At 42.7% G+C, this 19,770-nt stretch overlaps 2 protein-coding genes across 3 annotated transcripts in view; one reads left to right on the top strand and one right to left on the bottom strand.

Moving 5' to 3' along the window:
* NALCN (sodium leak channel, non-selective) overlaps positions 1-19,770 on the top strand; it is a 375,909-nt gene that overhangs the window by 265,265 nt on the left and 90,874 nt on the right. The window lies entirely within an intron of this gene.
* Positions 3,556-4,259, bottom strand: LOC133762252 (large ribosomal subunit protein eL29-like). The gene is made up of 2 exons (XM_062195264.1): positions 3,891-4,259; positions 3,556-3,770 (listed from the first exon to the last, which is right to left on the bottom strand). The coding sequence occupies exons 1-2, from the start codon at positions 4,257-4,259 to the stop codon at positions 3,651-3,653; spliced, it is 489 nt and encodes a 162-aa protein (XP_062051248.1). The 3' UTR covers positions 3,556-3,650.

Below are 19,770 nucleotides of genomic sequence, written 5' to 3' on the forward strand. Positions count from 1 at the left end.
TCTCTTTGTAGATCTGTGTAATTTTATCATCAATTTTTTGAATCCCATTTCTTGTGTTTCTTCTATCTCATCATCTTCACAATCAAGTGTTGAAGTGTTGTGTTCTTTTGAGGGCATCACGTTGTCTTCCTTATTCTTGTTTCTTGAATCGGTGCGTTTGTTGTTTGGCATTTGATTTCTTTCTTTTTTTTTTTTTTTTTTTTTTTTGCTGTGGATACTTTTATGTTTGTACTATGACTCTGTAGATAAGTGGAGTATCTACTTTCAGTGGCTATCTAGAGGCTTGTAGTGGATGTGGCCAAGGTGCTCTGTCCAATTCTCCAAAGTTAATGGTGTGCCTAAAGTGGCACACCCAGGTTTGACAAGGTGTTTAACATCTCTTTTTTTTTTTCTTTAAATCAGAAGGGAAGTTTTATTCTCATCTGAGCTCTTCCCCTCAAAGGAGACCAGTACCTGAGTGCTAGCCCCAGTGGGTATAATATTTTCCCACTCTGTCCCAAGGACCACACAAAGGATCTGTACAGTCCTCAGTGTAAATTCAGATGACCCAGCAATGACTCTCACCAGGTAACCAGGAAGCCCTGAGCGTGTGGCCTCTCCCATTGTGACTGCCCAAAGTCCCAGCCACACCATGAGTCTTCCCACAAACCCTCAGTATTTTTCATAGTCCTGGCACAGAAGCCTCACACAGTCATAGGCTCCAAGCCCCCTCTTAGTTCTCCCCACTAGAGTCAGGAGTCTACACTCAGCTGGTTGCTTGGCACAGACACGAGCTGGCACAGCTGTTACATATGTCCAAAATGGCACCTGCTCTATCGGCTTGTTACAGGACGCCACTGTAAAATGATCAGAGAGAAAGAAACATGTCTGTCCTTCTTTTTCTCCTCTAGTTTGGCAGGTACACTATCCTCCATGGAGCTCCAAGCGAGGTTCCCTCTAGGCTCTTCCTGCAGCTTTATTGCCAGTGGCATGGGCTGCTGCGGTCTGGTCTCACCTTACTGTCCAACACTGGTGTGTAGGCTCTAGGCTGTTGGAGTCCTGAGTTGTGGGTGTCCACGCTCTCCAGGTAGGTCCACCATGTCCCTCTAATTTTGGTAGATTTTTCTCTGCCATTTTCTCCCTAACTCTTCCCTGAGACTGCACTCTCTCCACTTTTTTTTAAACTATCTTCTTCTAGACTAGAGCATTAAGCTCCCTCCCTACTCCACATCTTGTGTACTAGCATCCTAAGTACTTTATACTTTAACTTAGTTCTCAGAACAACTATTCAGTGCAAGAATTATTGTGATATCCATCTTATAATAGACAATTTAAATCACTGGCACAAGGCCACACAGCCAAGTCAAGGCTAGAATTCAGATCCAGGCAATGTAGACCAAAAGCACAGATTCTCACCCTATAAACCATAGTGAATCAAGTGACAGCAGCACTGACTTCAAGCATGAGCTGTGTGTGTTGTGTATGCTCACTCAGCAGACTGCTAATTATTTCTAAATAACAGTGCTGTACATGGCAGAGGCCTCCTTGTAGTCACCAAGAAACTGTTGGAGTGAGGTTCCTTTTTCTGAGAAGTGGGGATGTCTTAACCAATCAGTTATTAGAGCTATTCAAAAAAAGTTCTTGGCTGGCACCCCGGCTCACTTGGCTAATCCTCCACCTGTGGTGCCAGCACCCTGGGTTCTAGTCCCAGTTGGGGCACTGGATTCTGTCCTGGTTTCTCCTCCTCCAGTCCAGCTCTCTGCTGTGGCCCGGGAAGGCAGTGGAGGATGGCTCAAGTGCTTGGGCCCTGTACCCACACGGGAGACCAGGAGGGAGCACCTGGCTCCTGGCTTCGGATCAGCATAGTTCCAGCCGTAGCGGCCATTTGGGGGTAAACCAACAGAAGGAAAACCTTTCTCCCTGTCTCTCTCTCACTGTCTAACCCTACCTGTCAAAAATAATAATAATAAAAAGTTCTTTGTTTCACCTCAAAACTCATATGGTGTGATTAGAGTCCCTGGAGTTAAGACTTCTCTGTGTGCTAGCAAATGCTGCCCAAGGCGCCCCTGGGAGAACTGGTCCCTCTTAGACACAGGCATAGTACTCTGGCCACACTTTAGCCTTTCCATGAGGCATCCAGAGACTTTCCATACACTTTACTCTGCATGTGCTAAAAACAGTGGTGTTAAATTTGAAACTTGGTCCACAGTCATTTTTCAAGAGCAGTAGAAGCCAGAGCCGGTTACTTCTGAAAACGCAGCAAACAAGCCACAGAGGAGGAGAAAGCAGTGCTGATGCCTACCGGAGGAAGTGCCCCCAGCAGCCTGCCCCGAATGTGAGGTGAGGGTAGGAAGCCTAAAAGGATGAGGGGCCAAATTAGAGTGTAAGAGGGAGAGAAAGAAAAGGAAGGAATAGAATCATTATTGGAAGCAGGATGTGATGAAGGGGAAAGGATATGAGCAAATCCAGAGGTAGGAAGATGACTGGGTCCAGAGGCCAAATGTCAAAGGTCACAGGAGCCGTTCGGGTCATTTGAAGTTCCATGAAGACAAAGATGCTGTGTGTCCCCAGTCATGGTCTCCTCTGGTAGAGACAGGGCACTTGCACCTCTTCCTACTCTCCTCTGTACCCTCCTTGTTTAGGCAATAGGTTCCAGCCACTGTCTTCATGAGACGCTCTGGATCCTAACACTCTGGGAGGGCTAAGGAGAGTCTTGCACTCACAGAATACAAGGACACACGTGCTAAGCAGAATGCCAGGCTTCATATTCCTAGCAAGCAGTCTGCAAGTTGTGGATGGAAGTGCTGTTTCCTTAATTCTGAAGCTCTGAAGTCCCTGCATATAGGCCTTCCTTTAAGAAGAAGAAAAACAACAGTGAATTTCTCATTGCCTCAAAGCATTTTGGTGCAAAAAATTAGGACTTTTTTAAAGATAGGGCTCTCAGGGGAAATAAAAGGGGATGAATTTCAACATCACTGTGTATCCCCACCACATCTTCTCCCATATATCACCAGTGTGTGCTATGCTGACCACTAATGTGGCTTTCCTTTTGTCACTCTTCAAAATGAATAATTCAAAAAGCCACCCCATTCAGGGGTCCCCATAAAAATTCCTGTTAAGATACTGTTGATTCTGAGCAGCAATACAGCAGTGGCCATCTCCTGACAGCTGCCCTATAGCCTGTTCAAGAGACCAGACTTCTGGCCGGCGCCGCCGCTCGCTAGGCTAATCCTCTGCCTGTGGCGCTGGAACCCCAGGTTCTAGTTCCGGTTGGGGTGCCGGATTCTGTCCCGGTTGCTCCTCTTCCAGTCCAGCTCTCTGCTGTGGCCCGGGAGTGCAGTGGAGGATGGCCCAAGTGCTTGGGCTCTGCACCCGCATGGGAGACAAGGAAGAAGCACCTGGTTCCTGGCTTCGGATTGGCATATCTCCAGCCATAGCTGCCACTTGGGGGGGGTGAACCAACGGAAAAAGGAAGACCTTTCTATCTCTCTCTCTAACTCTGCCTGTCAAAAAAAAAAAAAAAAAAACACAGACTTCTCCTTTTTTTTTTTTTTTCCCCTGTCTTGGGTTTATTTGTACAAACAGCACAGGAAGACACTAGCCCCACGCAGACAGCAGCCCAGGGGTCACACCAGTCCTTCTGCCCTTGCATTGGCAGGCATAGGCTGTTACTAGGGAGCCTTTGCAGGGGGCTGGGCACCTTTGGGAGGAGCCTGAGCCGGAACTGGGGCTGCAGGTGTGGCCTGGGCCTTGGGTTTGGCTTGGGCCTGGGCCTTGGGCTTGGCTTGGGCCTGAGCCTTGGGCTTGGCTTGGGCCTGGGCCTTGGGCTTGGTTTCAGCCTGGGCCTTGCCCTTGCTCTTGATTTGAGCCTTGACCTTGCCCTTGATTTGGGGCTCAGTCTTGGCCTTTGCCTTGGTCTGTGGCCGGGACAGCCTGAGACCCCTAGCAATGCGGGCACGGGCACACCTTCCAAGCTTGGGGTGGGCGATGTAGGCAAGTCGATCAAGCTTCCGGCTGGCACCCTTCGGGATCGTGGGCTTTACTTCCTTAGGCTTGACCAGGGCCTTGATAGCTTCAGCACGTGCAGCCATAGCCTTGGCGTTGTTGGCCTGCATCTTCTTCAGGCCCTTCTTGTGCTTCTTGGCAAAACGCATGTTCCTCAGGAACTTGGGGTCCACCCCTTTCAGAGACTCGTATCTTTGTGATCGCGGTTTCTTGATGCCATTTCTATGCCATTTTCGGGACTGGTTGTGCGTGGTGTGGTTCTTGGACTTGGCCATGCAGACTTCTCCTTTAAGCATTCCCTAAACCCAGTACAAGACCTGGAAAATATAAATCTTTAAATGACTTTATGCATGGTATTGTCTGTGAATGCACAATGGTGGTGAGCTGCTGAGAGGCCAATTCAGTGGGTATGGACTTAAAAAAAAATAACTCCTGACCTAAAATGGTCCTGTGCACAGTGGTAAGAGATGAAAGTCTTGAAGCTCTGTGGAGAAGGAATAATACTGGGGAATGGAGATGGTGCTTTGTAAACTTTGAATGTAAGAATTCTTGCAGCTTTAATGATTTTTGCAAATTCAGTGTAAGACAGATAGAAAGGTTTTCTTTTAAGCAGTAGAAAATTCATTAAACGATGAGGGGGGAAGAAAAAAAACCCACAGAGAAGCCTCAGGGAAAGAATTGTTGAAAAGAGAAGTATAGATAGTCTTTTTAGATTAAAGTCAAAGCTGTGAAATTAAAAACCGTTTCTCTGGCTTTCTCTCCAATCTCGTTTGAATCCCAGTTCAGACTTGATGAAGTGTGGTCTTTGATGGAGTCCAGTGCAGCGGTGGATAGATGGATACAGAAGCTTCTGTCTCTGGTTGACAGTAATTTTTTTAAATAAAAACAGCAAAATCTTATATCCCTTTTCTGACAACTCATGAGCTTAGGTTTAGTGTTTTTATTCAATCTCACCCTGTGTATGTAGACTGCTCTAAGGGAACGCCACACTGCCGGTCAAACATTGTGTCTGTGTGGGTCTGCAGGGTGTTTGCGGAAGGGGATAGCATTTGCATTGAGTAAGGCAGATCCCCTTCCCCAGTGGAGCTGAGCATTAACTCCTTTGAGGGTCCAAATAGAACAGAAGGATGAAAGAAGGTTCAGTCCACTCTGCCTGATAGCTTGAGCTGGGTATGGGAGCTCCTGCCCCCAGGGCTCTCTGTTTGGAAGCTTCCATATCCAGACTGAAACATAACACCATCTGATCACGTGCTCTCAGGTATTCAGCCTGCAGTGCTGGCCGGCTTAGGTGTCCAGCTTGCAGAGGGAAGCTTTTAAGACTCCTTGATCTCCATACCATAAAAGACAAGACCTTCTAATAAATATTTACAGACATACTATTGGTTCTGAATTGCTGGCTAGTCCTGACTGATACAACCTGGAGCTTTCATTCAAATTCAGCTACTTCATTCATATTAAGAAGCATAGCTAGAAAGTAGATTAAATGAGTAGTTTATCTAATTGATAGATCAGTGTATTATCTCCTTGTGAGTGTATAGGCAGGGAACCAAATTATAATCAGAGTACAGCTTTGTGAGCCAGGAATCAGTATGGGGGAGAAAGGGGAAATGTGTTTCAAATATGTAATGGTATAGAAGACCATCTGAGATTTCCTTTTTACAGTTGACATTGACTCAGAGACTGAACAAACTCATTTTTTAAACCTGAGATCTGGATACTGCAGGAATTGTGTTGAGGGCAAGGGACATGTAGTGACCAGGACAGTGTCCCTACCCTTGTCTTGTGAGGCACAGGGAGAAAGTGATAGACAAACATTTTTGATTGAGGGATGATCATTGTAAGACGTTTTAGAGGCACCCAAGAAGCATACTGAATGCAAACTATAAAATCAGTGCTATTTTCTCACAAGTACAGACTGAAATCTAGAGGTTGAGTGATGCTGATCTACATGAAGGGAGTTAGAGGAAGATGACCTGAAGGGGAGCACTTGAGACCAAGCGAGCAACAGACAAAGTGTGCTGTCTTTCTGGATACTAGTTCACTGTGCCTCAGATGTCAAGCAGGTGAGAACATGGTGAGCTGTAAAAATAAACAGACAAAATGCTGTGGGTGACACCCAGCATTTAAGCCACAACATAATCAGACCTTCATTCTTGCTTCTGTGTGCCGTGAAGAGGAGGGCACCTGGAGGCAAGTGGTGATGGCAGCCTGAACTAAGGAAACAAAGATTCCGGAATATTCCGGAGAAGTAGAATGCAGAGGAGAGGATTTGGTAACTAGATGGATGGAGGAAGTGAGGAAAGGCAGGAGACAAGGCTATCACCCGGGTTTCTGAATTCTCCTAGGTGCCCTGAGCATGCAGGAGAAAGAGGAAATGGGCACTTTGTTTCCTTTGAGGCATGGCTGTGGTCATATTTTCCATGAGATGACTGGGTTGCATCTATGAAACAATTTCTATGGATAGATTAAAAAAAGTTTAAAGCTTGAGTGGAATACTAAAATTAGTATTGTAAAGGAAAATAAAATCAACGTTCAGTTGATAATTTAAACCATTTGGAGAGCTTGAGGTCAGCACTGGAAAACGGGTCCCTTTGGGACAACAAATGTATGGTCTGAGCTGGTGAGGAAGACCTCAAGATGTGACTGAGAAGTCACAGCAGAGCCAAATGTTTGCCATCAAAACCAAAACGGAAAGTGTTTCATGAGGAGATTATGATCATCACCCGGAAAGAGTTCACGGAGGTCCAAGATGGTTACCATGAAAAACAATTCCATTTATAATAGTATGAAAAAGAATAAAATATTCAGAAATAAACTTAACCAATGAAGCAAAAGACATCTAAACCAAAAACCAGAAAACATTGATGAGAAAAATTAAAGAAGTCTCCGTTAAATGGAAAGACGTCCAGTGTTCATGGATTGGAAACTTTAATATTGTTAAAATGTCCAAACTACCCAGATCCATTACAAACTACTACAGATCCATTAAAACTCCCAGTAAAATCCCAGTGGCATCTTTTAGAGATATAGAAAAAAATTTAAATTTATATGGAATCACAAGGTATAACAAATTATCAAAACAGTTTTGACCAAAAACAAAACAAAACAAAAAAAAAAAAAATTGGAGGCCTCACAGTTCCCGGCTTTAGAACATTGCAAAGCAGTAGTAACAAAATAATATGGCACTGACATAAAGACAGACGTGTGGAACAGAATTGAGGCTGGGGCCGGCATTGTTGCACAGCAGCTTAAGCCACTGCTTGCAATGCCAGCATCCCGTATGGGCACCAATTCAAGTCCTGGGTGCTCCACTTCCAATCTAGCTTCTTGCTAATGTGCCTGACAAAGCAGTAGAAGATGGCCCAAGTACTAGGGCTCCTGCCACCCAGATGGGAGACCAAGATGGAGTTTTAGACTCCAGGTTTTGGTGTTGTCCAGCCCTACCATTGCTGTAATTTTGGGAGTGAACTAGGAGTGGTCCAGCAGATGGAAGATCTCTCCATCTCTCCTTCTCTCTCCGTAACTCTGCATTTCAAATAAATATATCTTTAAAAAAATAAAGAGTTGAAGGCACACACATACACCCTTACATACACGGCCAAATGCTCTTCCATGAGGGGTCAAGGACACACAATGGGGAAAGGATAATGCACTGGGTGTCCATATGCAGAATGTTGAAGTTGGATCCTTACCTTACACCATAATCAAAAATTAACACAAAGTAGATTATATAAACCTTATGACACCAAAAGCACAGACAACAAAAGCAAATATATGGGAGTGAGTTAGACTTAAAAACTTTCGTTCATTAGAGGAAAATAATCTGTACCATGAAAAGCCAACCATGGAATTGCAAAAAATAATTGTAAATCATAATAAGCAGTTGATATCAAGAATATACCAAGAGCTCCCTTATATAGAGAGCTCAACTGCAAAAAAAAAAAGTTTTAAAAATAGTCAAAGGACTTGAATAGACATTTCTACAAAGATGATGTACAAAAGACCATCAAATAATCAAATATATCAATATTTGTTATCAAATAATGTTATCAAATAATAAAATAGATGGTCAATGTCACTAACCATTGGAGATGGAGAAATGCAAATCAAAACCACAATGAGATATCATTTGATCCCTATTAGAGCAGCCAATATTTTTAAAAAGTTAAATAAAAGGTTTGTCAATGATGTGAAGAAATTGGGACATTTGTTCAATAATGGTGAGAATGTTAAATGGTACTACCACTATGGAAAACAATATAGCAGTTTGTTAAAAAGTATACAATGAAATTACCATATGATATGATAGACTTCTGGGTATATATTCAAAAGAATTGAAATTAGAATATTTCAAAGAGGTATTTGCATACTCGTTGTTATTACAGCTTTATTCATGTGGCCAAAAGGTAGAAGCAATCCAAATTGCCCATCAGTTGGTGAATAAACTAATATATCTTCACACAACGGAATATTATTCAGCCAGAAAAAGGATAGAAATTCTGACCTAAGCTAAATCATGAATGTACCTTGAGTTCATCATAATAAGTGAAATAACAAGGCACAAAAAGGCAAATACTGTATATTCCACTTAGGTATCTAAAGTTATCAAAATCTACACACAGAAGTGGGGAGGTGAGTACAGGGACTAGGGAGAAGGAACAAAGGGAGTTAGTCAATAGGTTCAGAGTTTTGGCTTTGCAAGATGAAAAATTCTGTATATCTTTTCAAACCAAAATGTGATTACTGCTAACACTGCTAAACTGCGCACTTAAAAATGGCTAAGATGCTCAATTATATGTCATGTGCCTTTTTACCACATGTTTTAAATGCTTACAGTCATCACCGTATTAGCATTAAGGAGGTGGCTGGTGATGGCAGCAAGGGCAGGCGTGGGGGCTTTGATGGTGCAGAACTGATTTGCAGCGGATGAAGAGTGAATGACAGGGAAGGAGGGAAAGACGATTTGCCAGCCTTTCCTTGCAGACTTACAAATTTCCAGACAACATACCTAGTTACTGCCGGATTCTTCATTTCCTTAGGTATGTTAACATCCTTTACCACAGTGCTCTCCAACCTTTTGTGGCTGTGGTATGCATAAAGAATGCTATTTGTACAGCACGTTGAGGTCAACAGGTAGCAGCTCATACAGCTGGAGGCAGCAGAGAGCTAGGATTCCTGCTGCTTCAGGAAAGGCTGTGCTGCCCAGGAGGTAGAGAATCAATATCCTGAAGAACATAGAAGTCATTAATGACTGGTGGTTGGGAACCTCTGCGTTTTACTCAGATCTGTGGATGCTGCCCAACTCCACTTGAAGCCACTCTGAATCTTTTGAACAGAGAGGATTCTTTGGTTGTCAATTTACTTTTGAGGGTACTAGGAAAAGTTCATGGAAATGGAATTCAAAGGCAAGTTTCTGTTGGTGCAAACTGTTTTGAAATCTACACATTGCTTTTTTTATAATCTGAGTTTCTGTGAGCTTTTTGGTGACCCTTGCACCACTGCTCATAACTTTCCATAATACAAGTCTACAAAGAACATCTTTTATGGCACTTGATCTACTTCTGAAATAGCTCCATCCATGTTAGACTTATTTTTTATAATAAGCTCTTAATGTCACGAGCAACAGTAGGATTGGTTTAAAGAAATGAAGTATCTAAGAGTGAAAGATCAAGATTTGAACAAAGAGGTCACAGCAGAGGCTCAGAATTTGGGAAAATCAATTAGCAGCATCAAAACAACCTGGAAGTCAATGCAAAAAAGGAAAAAAAAAGGAAATAGCCAATTGGATTTTTGGATTCAAATAGGTAAAAGTTGGATATTCAGGAAATCCCATCAGAAGAGATAGAGGTTAGAATAAATATCTTCCTGATAGGAGTTGAACTGTATATCTTAAAACGATATTCTGAAGCCCTAATTCCCAGTACCTGTGAATGTGACTTAATTTGAAATGGGGTCTTTGCAGTCATAATCTAAAGATGAGCTCATCAGAGCAGGCCCAGATCCAATATCATGACTAGTGTCCTTGTGAGAAGAAACACAGACCCAGAGGGAGATGCCATGTGGTGATGGAGAGACTGGGGTGATGCATGTATAAGGAGCAGCAAGGACCACTTGTGTCACCAGGAGAGACCTGGGGCATAGACCTCTTCCCCAGCTCAGAACTTCACAAGGGACCTACTCTGCTGACATTTGGATCTTAGATGAGTCCCCAGAACTATGGGACACTAGGTTACTCTTCTTTTAAGCCACCCAATGTTTGCTTTGTTGGGGCAGCTCTAAGAAGCCAGTATAGTTCTGGAGCTCTGCTCTCTGGAAGAGGAGACAAAACCTGTTCTCTGTCATAAAGAAGAAATGATTCCTTTGGGAACCTGAGAAGTCACACAGCTGAGAACTGGGAACCACAGGAACCAGGAGTGCCCTCCTAGAATGCCAGACCAGCCTCAAGCAACCTGGAGCAGCTCTCTCAGCACTTGGAGTCATTTTCCTCTGTGGCTAGTCAGAGAAATCCCATGATGGTAACTTTTGTTAATAGGAAGCTTTTAGGGAAAGGGTTTCTTTGTGTCCTTCCAAATTTCCCCTCTGTGTAGGACTGAGATGAACCAGATCATTTTAGAGAATTTTGTTTTAGAAAACTAACACTTTGCCTCATGCACTGGGTGTTAGGGAATCTTTTGATGTTAGCTTAAGTCTTTCTCATCATTGAATAAACAAGAAACTGTACACCTATGACTATGCATGTTTAGTTTGTTGAGTTGTGGGTTGTATTGTATTGAATTGTGCTAGTTCAGAATCACTAGAGAACATCACAAAGGTTGCGTACAAATGGAATTACAAGGTGAGTTTATTTTGGTACAAGAAAATTGGAAATCCATGTGTAGCTTTTGAATAATATGAATTGCCATGATCTTTTTGAAGTTCCCTCTTACTTTTATTATTTCTTGCTCAGTGCTCTGCAAGATAACTCTTCAAGTGAACAAAATCAAAGTGAGGTTCTAGGGAAAATGTGCCCGAGCCAGGAGAGAAAATCAAACTTCAACTCTACCAAGCACAGCCCACGGCTCAGCCACCAGGAGGCTCTTTCATTTTACTTCCTATAGTCATGAGAATAAAAATATTAAGAGTAGCGAACTTACTGCACTGTCCTATTAAAAGCAGCAACGGTGATCGTGAGGAGTGACCTCATCACTCTTTTTCCCCCAGCTCTTACGACAGACAATGGGAAATCAGTTTATGATTCTAAGAAAACAAGTGCGGCAGTTGGGTTTGTTTTATGCAGCATCTGACAGTTGCTGAATCACAAAAAGACAATTTCATAGCTACGTTAAGGAATGATGAAGGAATAGAAAAGTGATTTTCACCTGTGCAGACCTAAACACTAACATGAACACGTTGGCGACACTGTCTCTGCCTCGATCCCTGTTGGGCTCTTTGTGCAGCCTGCTTGATCTTTCTTACTGAGTGGTGGATATGCTTTTCCAAGCCACTGGATTAGAACAAGGTTGTATAATTGCTAGAAGAAGGTGACATCTTCCTTCTGAAGAATGGTGAGGATGGGAGCAGCGTAAACATGTCCAAGTGCGGCCTTCAGAAATCTGAAGATGAAAGCCAACCAGAGCATGCCTTCTTAGTTTTCAGGGGCTGTCAAGAAAAATCTGAGATTAATACGTTAAGGACCCCACCCTTTGCCTAGGGCAGTGCAAAGGGGTCTGTCAGTGGCTCCCATGACAGATGAAAGAGGATGATGGGAGCCAGAGAGATGCTGAGACAGAGACCACACATAGAGATGCTGCAACCAGAGAGGGATGTAGGAGAATGGCCCGTGGAAGACAACATTCCCTTTCTCTTAGGAAGCCTTTGGCTTAAATAGATCAAGACTAACAGAGAAGGATCACCATTAAATGTGTTGGCTTTGTGGGATCCTACCTTCTTTTCCTGACTGAACTGCACTGGACTACTTTGTAATAAAGTTAACCAAAAATTTTAGAGTTTACCTAATAATAGTGACTAGTCATTTTTCTTTGTTCATAATCCAGCTTTCCAGTCATGGAGCATTAATGGTTTTGCTGCTGTCCTTTCCGTAGGTTCTACTTGGTGCACTTGCTCAGTGTGAGGTGCAGTAGGAGATGTGAATCCCTGGCATTCTTACGCCCAGCCACATGATTATTGAATATTTTGTGCTCTGATACTAACAAAAGAGTTACTTAGATTGTTTAAGGAAATGAGAAACAAATACAGGCTCCATGTTTGATGTTATCCCTATGTCCATGTTGTTTTGCATAAAACATGTTGATAAATGGAAATTTTCACAGTGCATCCAATAAACTCTACTATCAAAGTACACAAAATTTAACAATTTTACAGTCAACCACAGCATGCTTAGGAATCATACTTGGACATGCATGATTCTTGCCAGAAAAGGAATTACTGAAGGGGACAGAGCACTGTTGGGGTCCATGATCTCAATGCAGAGTGTGTATCTTACTATATCTCTAATTTAAAGTGTCCTATTTATGTTATGGTCAACACCATTACTGATACATTACCCAAAAGCACTTCAAAAAGTTTGTGGAAAATGGAATTAAAATTTTATTTAATGCGAGAATTTTATAATCTATGCATGTTTTTTTCATAATAGACATTTTCCATTAACTTTTTGAAGATACCTTGTAGGTACCAAGGTGCAACAAATAAGGAAACTTACCATAAATAATGAAAACCAGTTTCATACTGTCACAAATAGAAGCTACAACTAAGCAGAAGGAGATGCTCCAATGAGGTCCTTGGAGTAGGAGTGTTGGCATGAACTCACCTTATTTTAAGCTAGGTACACATATAAATACATAGGTATGGTTCTATGATTATGTAAGATACACAAATACATACATACGTAGGTAAATATATACAAAACCAAGAATAGATATGTGGCATGTACGTGGGTTTATATTCATACATACATTTCCTAGCTCTTTCAACTGAGTGAGGCCAGAAACACCAGTACAGTAGTCTCCCTTTATTTGTAGTTTCACTTTCCTTGTTTTTGGTTTTAGTTATCTGCAGCCAATTATGGTCTAAAAATAGAAGATAGAAAATTCCAGAAATAAAGAGTTCTGAGTACCATGATGAACACTCAGACCATTCCACTCCTCTTAACCAGGACCTGAATCATCCCTTTGTTCAGTGTATCCACACTGTATGAGCTACACACTCATTAGTCATCAAATATATTGTCTTGGTATTGTAGTGTTTGTGTTCAAGGATCCATTACTTTACTTAATTATGACCCCCCTAAGTGCAAGAGTAGAGGCGTTGGCAACTTGGATATGCCAAAGAAAAGCTGTAAGATGCTTCCTTTGAAAAAATATGATAAAGTATTTTGAGATAATTAGAGAAACCACAGTCACATAACTTTTAGAATAGTACATTAAAATTGTTGTATTTTATTATTACTAATTGTGCCTAATTTATGAGTTAAGGTCATTAAAACAAGGGAAATTTGAGAAATTGTACAGCAAAGAGGAGCATAAAAATGTGTGGCAAAAAGTTCCTGGCCCAGCCTTTGCCATTGTGAACATTTGGGGAGTGAACCAGCAGACAGGAGTCTCTCTCCCTCCTTCCTTGACCACCCCTCCCACACACACTCCCACCATGTAAATAAAAAAGGATGCGGCAATGAAGTACAATGTGGCATCGTGGATGAGATCCTGGAAAAGAAAAAGGGCTTTCATGCAGTAACTCTAGTCTTCCAAATAATTTCTGCACTTTAGTTAAAAGTATTTAACCAAGGTTAATTTCTTAGTGTTGCTAAATGGTCTCTGGTTGTGTTAGATGTCACCACAAGAAAAATCTGGGTCAAGGGTGTTCAAGAACTCTACTATCTTTGTAACTCTTACATAAGTCTAAAATTGCTTTGAAATGCAGTGTATCTTTGTAATGGAATAAGAATCTTCTATGGCAAACTCTAATAGCACAATGTATAAATTGCCTTGTTCAAAGATGCACTCATCTATGGGGGTGTATATCATAAATAAGTTGTATAGAGTTTAGTTAATTGGCCCATTTTCATCTTTAAAAAGGAGCACACACTTCATCTGGAGCCAAGTGTTTTTTATTATTGTGTTTGCAATAGAAAATCCAGTGTCACTTGGCACCTCTCCTCTTCATCTTCCCCAGTAGTAGAACTCATCAGAAATGGGAAGAACCGCTTGTGCTGGCTCATATGGCTGAGTCCACGGGGTAGAGAACATAGGAAAAGAGTAGCAAGGGATGAGAAGTACCACCCACCATCCGCTTCAGCCTGTTAAGGAGACCGGGTTAACATTTGCATTGTTTGTCCATGTTGTCACCTGAAGTGTGTATATGTCTCATGGGAGGCCACTCGGCCACTCAGTGCTGTCCTCAATTATGATTTTGTCATGGAGGAAAGACACAAGTCATTAGAAAGCTCTTGTGCAGGTGCTGAGCACCAGGGTTGAGGAAACACAGGTTGTCCAAGGAAGATGTGCCTAATTCAGATTAGGGACAGGTCTCCTGGCAGATGTGTCAACACCAAGCAGAGTTCTGTAAGGAAAGTGGGAGAAAATAGTCCATGCGAAAGAAATAGCAGGCACAAGACTGCAGAGATGTAAGGGCATCTATTGCTTGAAAACAACATAAAAGGGTTTTTAGGAGCGCAGGCCCTAAATTCAGAGTCTTCAGAACAATAAACCAATTAGCAGAGTCAAGAGGAAGAAGCTGGAGAGTAGGAGCAGCTGAGCTGGTCCCAGACCAGATGCAGGAGAGGGGCTCACAGCACACATGTGCCGTCACGTACCCCGGCCCCCAGTGCTCAGATGAATTCATTTTCCTGTGGAGCTGCAGTTCCTGTAGTGTAGCGATAACTCAGGTTCTATAGCACGTCTCCCCTGAGTGCTTCAAATTGCAGGCAATGTGCTATCTCACTTACATGGCTGGCATTATTAGAAAAAAGTGAATGTCCTCATCTTTTATTATGAATGCTGAAATCCAGAGAGCTTAAGAGCTTATAAAACTGGACAAAAACTTAAAACCATGTCTTCTTACTGTTTTTACTGGTTTATCTTGTTTATTTCCCTTTGGTATGGACATTTTACCTATGACTTCCTGAATATTCAACCCACAGTGTGAACCAAGTATCTCATTTTCATTGAATGTTAATATGATTTTGTCTGAAGCAGAGCAAAAAATGCATTTTTCATCAAAATGATCGTTTGTCTATGACTCAGTATAATCCCTAATGGAACAACTGTCTACATCGAATAACACAAGAGAGATACAATGGAAAATACAGAGGTTTAGGCCACAAGAAATGAAAACACAGAACAGGAATCTTTATTCATCACCACTGTCTCTAAGAAATAATAATAATGGAATTTTAAGGGGAAATCATGTAAGAAAAACTTATTCAATACAATCAGATACGCTAGTTTTTTTTATAAGATTTATGTATTTATCTGAAAAACAAAGTTACAGAGAGGCAGAGAGGGAGAGAGAGGTCATCCATCTGATGGTTCACTCCACAAATGGCTATAATGGCCAGAGCTGAACTACTCCAAAGCCATGAGCCAGGTGCTTCTTCTGGGTCCCCCACATGGATGCAGGGGCCCAAGGAGTTGGTCCATCTTCTTCTGCTTTCTTAGGCCATAACAGAGAGCTGGAGCGAAAGTGGAGCAGCCAGGACTAGAACTGGCACCGATATGGGATGCTGGCACTGCAGGTAGTGGCTTTACCCATTTTGCCTCTGTGATGGCCCCTTCCAACAGAGAGCGCCCATCCACTGGTTCCCTCCCAAATGCACACAGCAGCTGGAACCAGACCAAGGCAGAAGCCTGGAGCTAGGAAGAAAGCCAGGACTCTCACATGGGTGATAGGAACACTAGTACAGGCTTACAGATAAAGGGGTAGCAGATCAGAATCTGCTGAGAGAGGGAGAGAAGGTAAGACCATGTACCCCTAACTAAGATTATGAAATTACTTGGAACATTTTCTGGTGCCAGCCATCATATAAAAATGGGACCTCTATGGCCCAGAGGCTAAACAATAAATGAGTTCTTCAATTTACATGGATGGCTGGAGTAAAGTGTCTATTGACAAAGCCATTGGCTTTGGAAATCCTGGATTTATTAAAGATTTTTGTAAAAGGTGTGGGGAGAATTAAGCACTGCTCAAAGGAAACTCTTTTAAGGTGTCCAGGGCTGTTTGTGCAGGCCCGTGAGCTGACCACTCTCTTCCCACAGCAAAAAAAGGGAAGGCTTGCCCCTCCCTGCAACCCATCCCCTACCCTGTCACCAGAAGGACTCTGTGGGATCACAGGCTGGTGAGGACGGGCTGTTTGTACATGGAGGTTTTATATTAACACAGGGGTGTTTAAAAACTGTTTGATCATTATTCCAGATAGCCCATCTATTTTAATCCACAAGCTGTGCCATTCGGGTTGCAAAAGCCCATCTATAAATTAGCAAAAGAAAGTTCTTGGAAAAACACTAGTTAGGCATTAGGGAGATTCTGTGTTCTCAGCTGCTGTGTCATGTATAGATCTAAAAAGAGGAGCAAAGAGGAGTCATCCTTAATTTCCCCACATAACAAAGAAGTCCTCTTTTCTTACCCAACATACTGTGGTCATTTTTCATGTACTGTGCAATCCAAATATGCTCCAGTTACAGGAGCCTGCAAAGCTATACACATTTTTCAAGCTAGCAAGGACTTGAATTTCAAATGAGACTCTTACCCAAGCCTGAATGCTTTTAAAATTGTTTTCTTTTCGAGAAAGCACACCAAAAAATTACAAAAAATTTGTAGTTAATGTTATCCTTCAATTCAGTTATTTGTCACAGTGTTCAGAAAGGGAGCGAGATGGCGTGATGTTTGAATATTTCACAGAAGAAAGCAGCGGCTGAGATAGGGAAGACGTAAGCGATGAGGCAGAGCAGGGCATGTACCACGCAGGGCAATTACACCCGAACTCTCTTGAGAAGCACGCGGAAAGCTGTGAGCTTTCAGCCACCCGTGTGTCATGGTATCTTCGCGAGGCACATGTGGAGCCAGAGACTGGCACTGGGCTCAGATGATTTATGTGTTTCCAAAGTCCAAGCTTTGAAATTTGTTTCTTTGATTCTCAATTCCTTTCTTTTTGCAAATGGGTGGCTTATTTTTTTTTCCACATGTGAATCTGTTAGAAAACTATCATCTTATCTACCAGTTATAGACAGGCTTCATGCTCAGGTAAAGCCATGATAAATTCCTTCCTTTGTACTGTTCTTTATAGCAGGCTTCTCGATGTGAGGGATAAAACCATAGGATTCTCTGCCTTCGAGAATCATGATCTTTGAAATATTTTAAAATGGACATTTACAATTATAATTACCGTATATTAGAAGGTCTACTTTTGGTGGGAGAGATTATGATGATCTGAATTCATATCCAGTTCTGATGGTCCATACGACTCGCTTATTTGTATCAATGTAAATTTTATCTTGGAAAAATCCATGCTTCAATGCATGAACGAAGAGACTTTGAATGAAAGGTCGGATCCCAATTTATTACGTTTTAAAGAAGCTTCACACTGGCCTTAACGTACATGCAGCATTTTGATTTATGCCGTTGTCATCCTCCTCACCTGCACCACCCTGTAGACATGCATGCCCAGCTCTCGTGTTCCCCTTTCTTCTTTTCCCACTGTTTGTATCTTGGCCAGGATCACGGGCTGGGCAAGGAGAAATGGTCAAGGTTAAGATGATCGATGGTGATGGAGTAAGAATTAAATGATGTTGCTCAGCTGCGTCATCGGTCCCATTTAAAACCCTTTTCTGAACATAACACCTATTGCCGAAATCTGACAAAATGACACACCCAGCACCCAGGCCAAGGCATACTGACTGTGCACTGGCAGCTGCCTCTTGTCACACTTTGGCCGCCCTGGGCTGACTCAGCCACATAGACCAGTGTTGGTGCATTTTGCTTAAGATCAGTGGAACCTCCCGGTACGCTGCAGTACTATTGTGTTCTGTGCAGCTTCCTCCACTTGGAGCCATGTTGTGAATTTTACCTGCATCCCTTGTTGACTTGTAGTTAACTCACTTGAATCTTTAAATAAACCACTGCTACTATAAAGAATATTTAAATAAGCCACTGTGCTTGGATGGTTTCCAGTTTAGTCCTCTTCCCAGTAGTGCTACTCTGGGCATGCTAGGGCTTGGCTGTAGCGTGGGCATCACTCATTTTGGGGAGGTGTGTACTGCAGGGAGGATTTGCAGGGCCCTGAATGTGTGACTTGATGCTGCTTCTCTGTGAGCACTCAGGAACTGCTGTTCAGTAGGAAGCCCCTCCTGGGGTCAGCATTGTGGCACACTGGGTTAAGCCACCACCTGTGACACAGGTATCCCACACCAGTATGCTCCTTGGGCTGCCCACATCCCATATTTGACACCTGGGGTCAAGTGCAGGCTTCTCCCAGTCCAGCTTCGTGCTCAAGCACACCCTGAAAAACCAGGTGATGGCTCAGAGACTTGAGTGTCTGCTACCTGCATGGGAAACCGAGATGAGTTCCAAGCCTCTGGCTTTAGCCTCACTCAGCCTCCCTTGCCTAGTGTGGACATTTAGGGTGTGAATCAGCACATGAGAGCTTATTTGTTCATCTCTCTCTCGCTCTCTAAAAAAAATTTAAAAATATATAATTTTGAACACATTTAAACAAGGTGATTATTTAATATCGCTAAGCCTATGTATGCTAGATATTACATTCTAGGATAATTGATGAAATACAATTTACCACATCCCGAAATGTCCCTTTCCAAAATTTTACACCATCTCAACTTAATCTGCCGAGTCATCAGCTCATGAGCAACACACGTCGGTTCAGGTTAGGATGTCGCAAGAGTCTGATTTTTCCATCCTGTGAGTCTGAGCACCAGAAGTCCACGTCCAACACTTATGCCATCAGTCAGCAGATGTTTTATGCTTCTCTCTCCACCTTTCAGGCTATTCCTAAATTCTCTTTAATTTTCCAGTTGTCTGCTGGAGAGTTTAGTTCGGCCACCTGAGTCACACAATGACTCAACAAATATTTTCTTAGCTTCCTTTGTATTGACTCGAAGTATTGTGCCAGCTACTGGCTGTGGGATGTTGGATAAAATCCCACACAGTCCCAATCCTCACAGAGATGTCTAGTCTTAGGGGAAGGGGACGCATGACATATCATTTCAAATGCTGATGTGTGTGATGGCATTGATAGAGCCCATCAAATTCATGAGCCAGAACCTCCTCAAGAGACTTTTGAAAATTAGATCTTTGCAGAGGTGACCAGTTAATTATCCTGGGTTGGGGACAGGTCCTAAATCCAATAATTGACGTCTTTATTAAAAAAAGGAGAAGAAATTCAGCTACAAAGGCACAGAAACACCCAGGGAAGAGGCCACAAAACGGAGATGGAGTCAGAGAGACACAGTTGCAAGTCAGGGACTCCAGGAGCCAGGAAGAGGCCCGGAGGGATTCTGCCGACACCTGGGCTTTGGACTTCCAGCCTGCAGAAAGCTACAAGAACACATTTCCCTAGTTTTGAGCTGCAAATCTTGTGGTCATCCATTGCAGCAGTTGTAGGAATCTAATACAAGTTATGTTAGGTTGAGCTGAAGAAGTTGCCCACTCACTGCTCTGACCCACACAGACAGTGGTAGGGTATGGTTCACCCTCACATGTCATGAACGTGTAAGAGGAAGACCTTGTTGTTCAGAGAAACCTGCTCTGAGGAGTTGTGGGTGGAACTGGAATCTGGAG

This window comes from Lepus europaeus, chromosome 6, assembly GCF_033115175.1.
Source record: "Lepus europaeus isolate LE1 chromosome 6, mLepTim1.pri, whole genome shotgun sequence".
NCBI lineage: Eukaryota > Metazoa > Chordata > Mammalia > Lagomorpha > Leporidae > Lepus > Lepus europaeus.

What these genes read in the sequence shown, in the direction of transcription:
- LOC133762252 (XM_062195264.1), bottom strand. Translation starts at nt 4,259, where the DNA reads ATGGCCAAGTCCAAGAACCACACCACGCACAACCAGTCCCGAAAATGG. An exon ending in TGTCCCGGCCACAGACCAAG is followed by an intron (nt 3,771 to 3,890) that starts GCAAAGGCCAAG and finishes CCCAAGGCTCAG; the next exon opens with GCCCAAGCCAAGCCCAAGGC.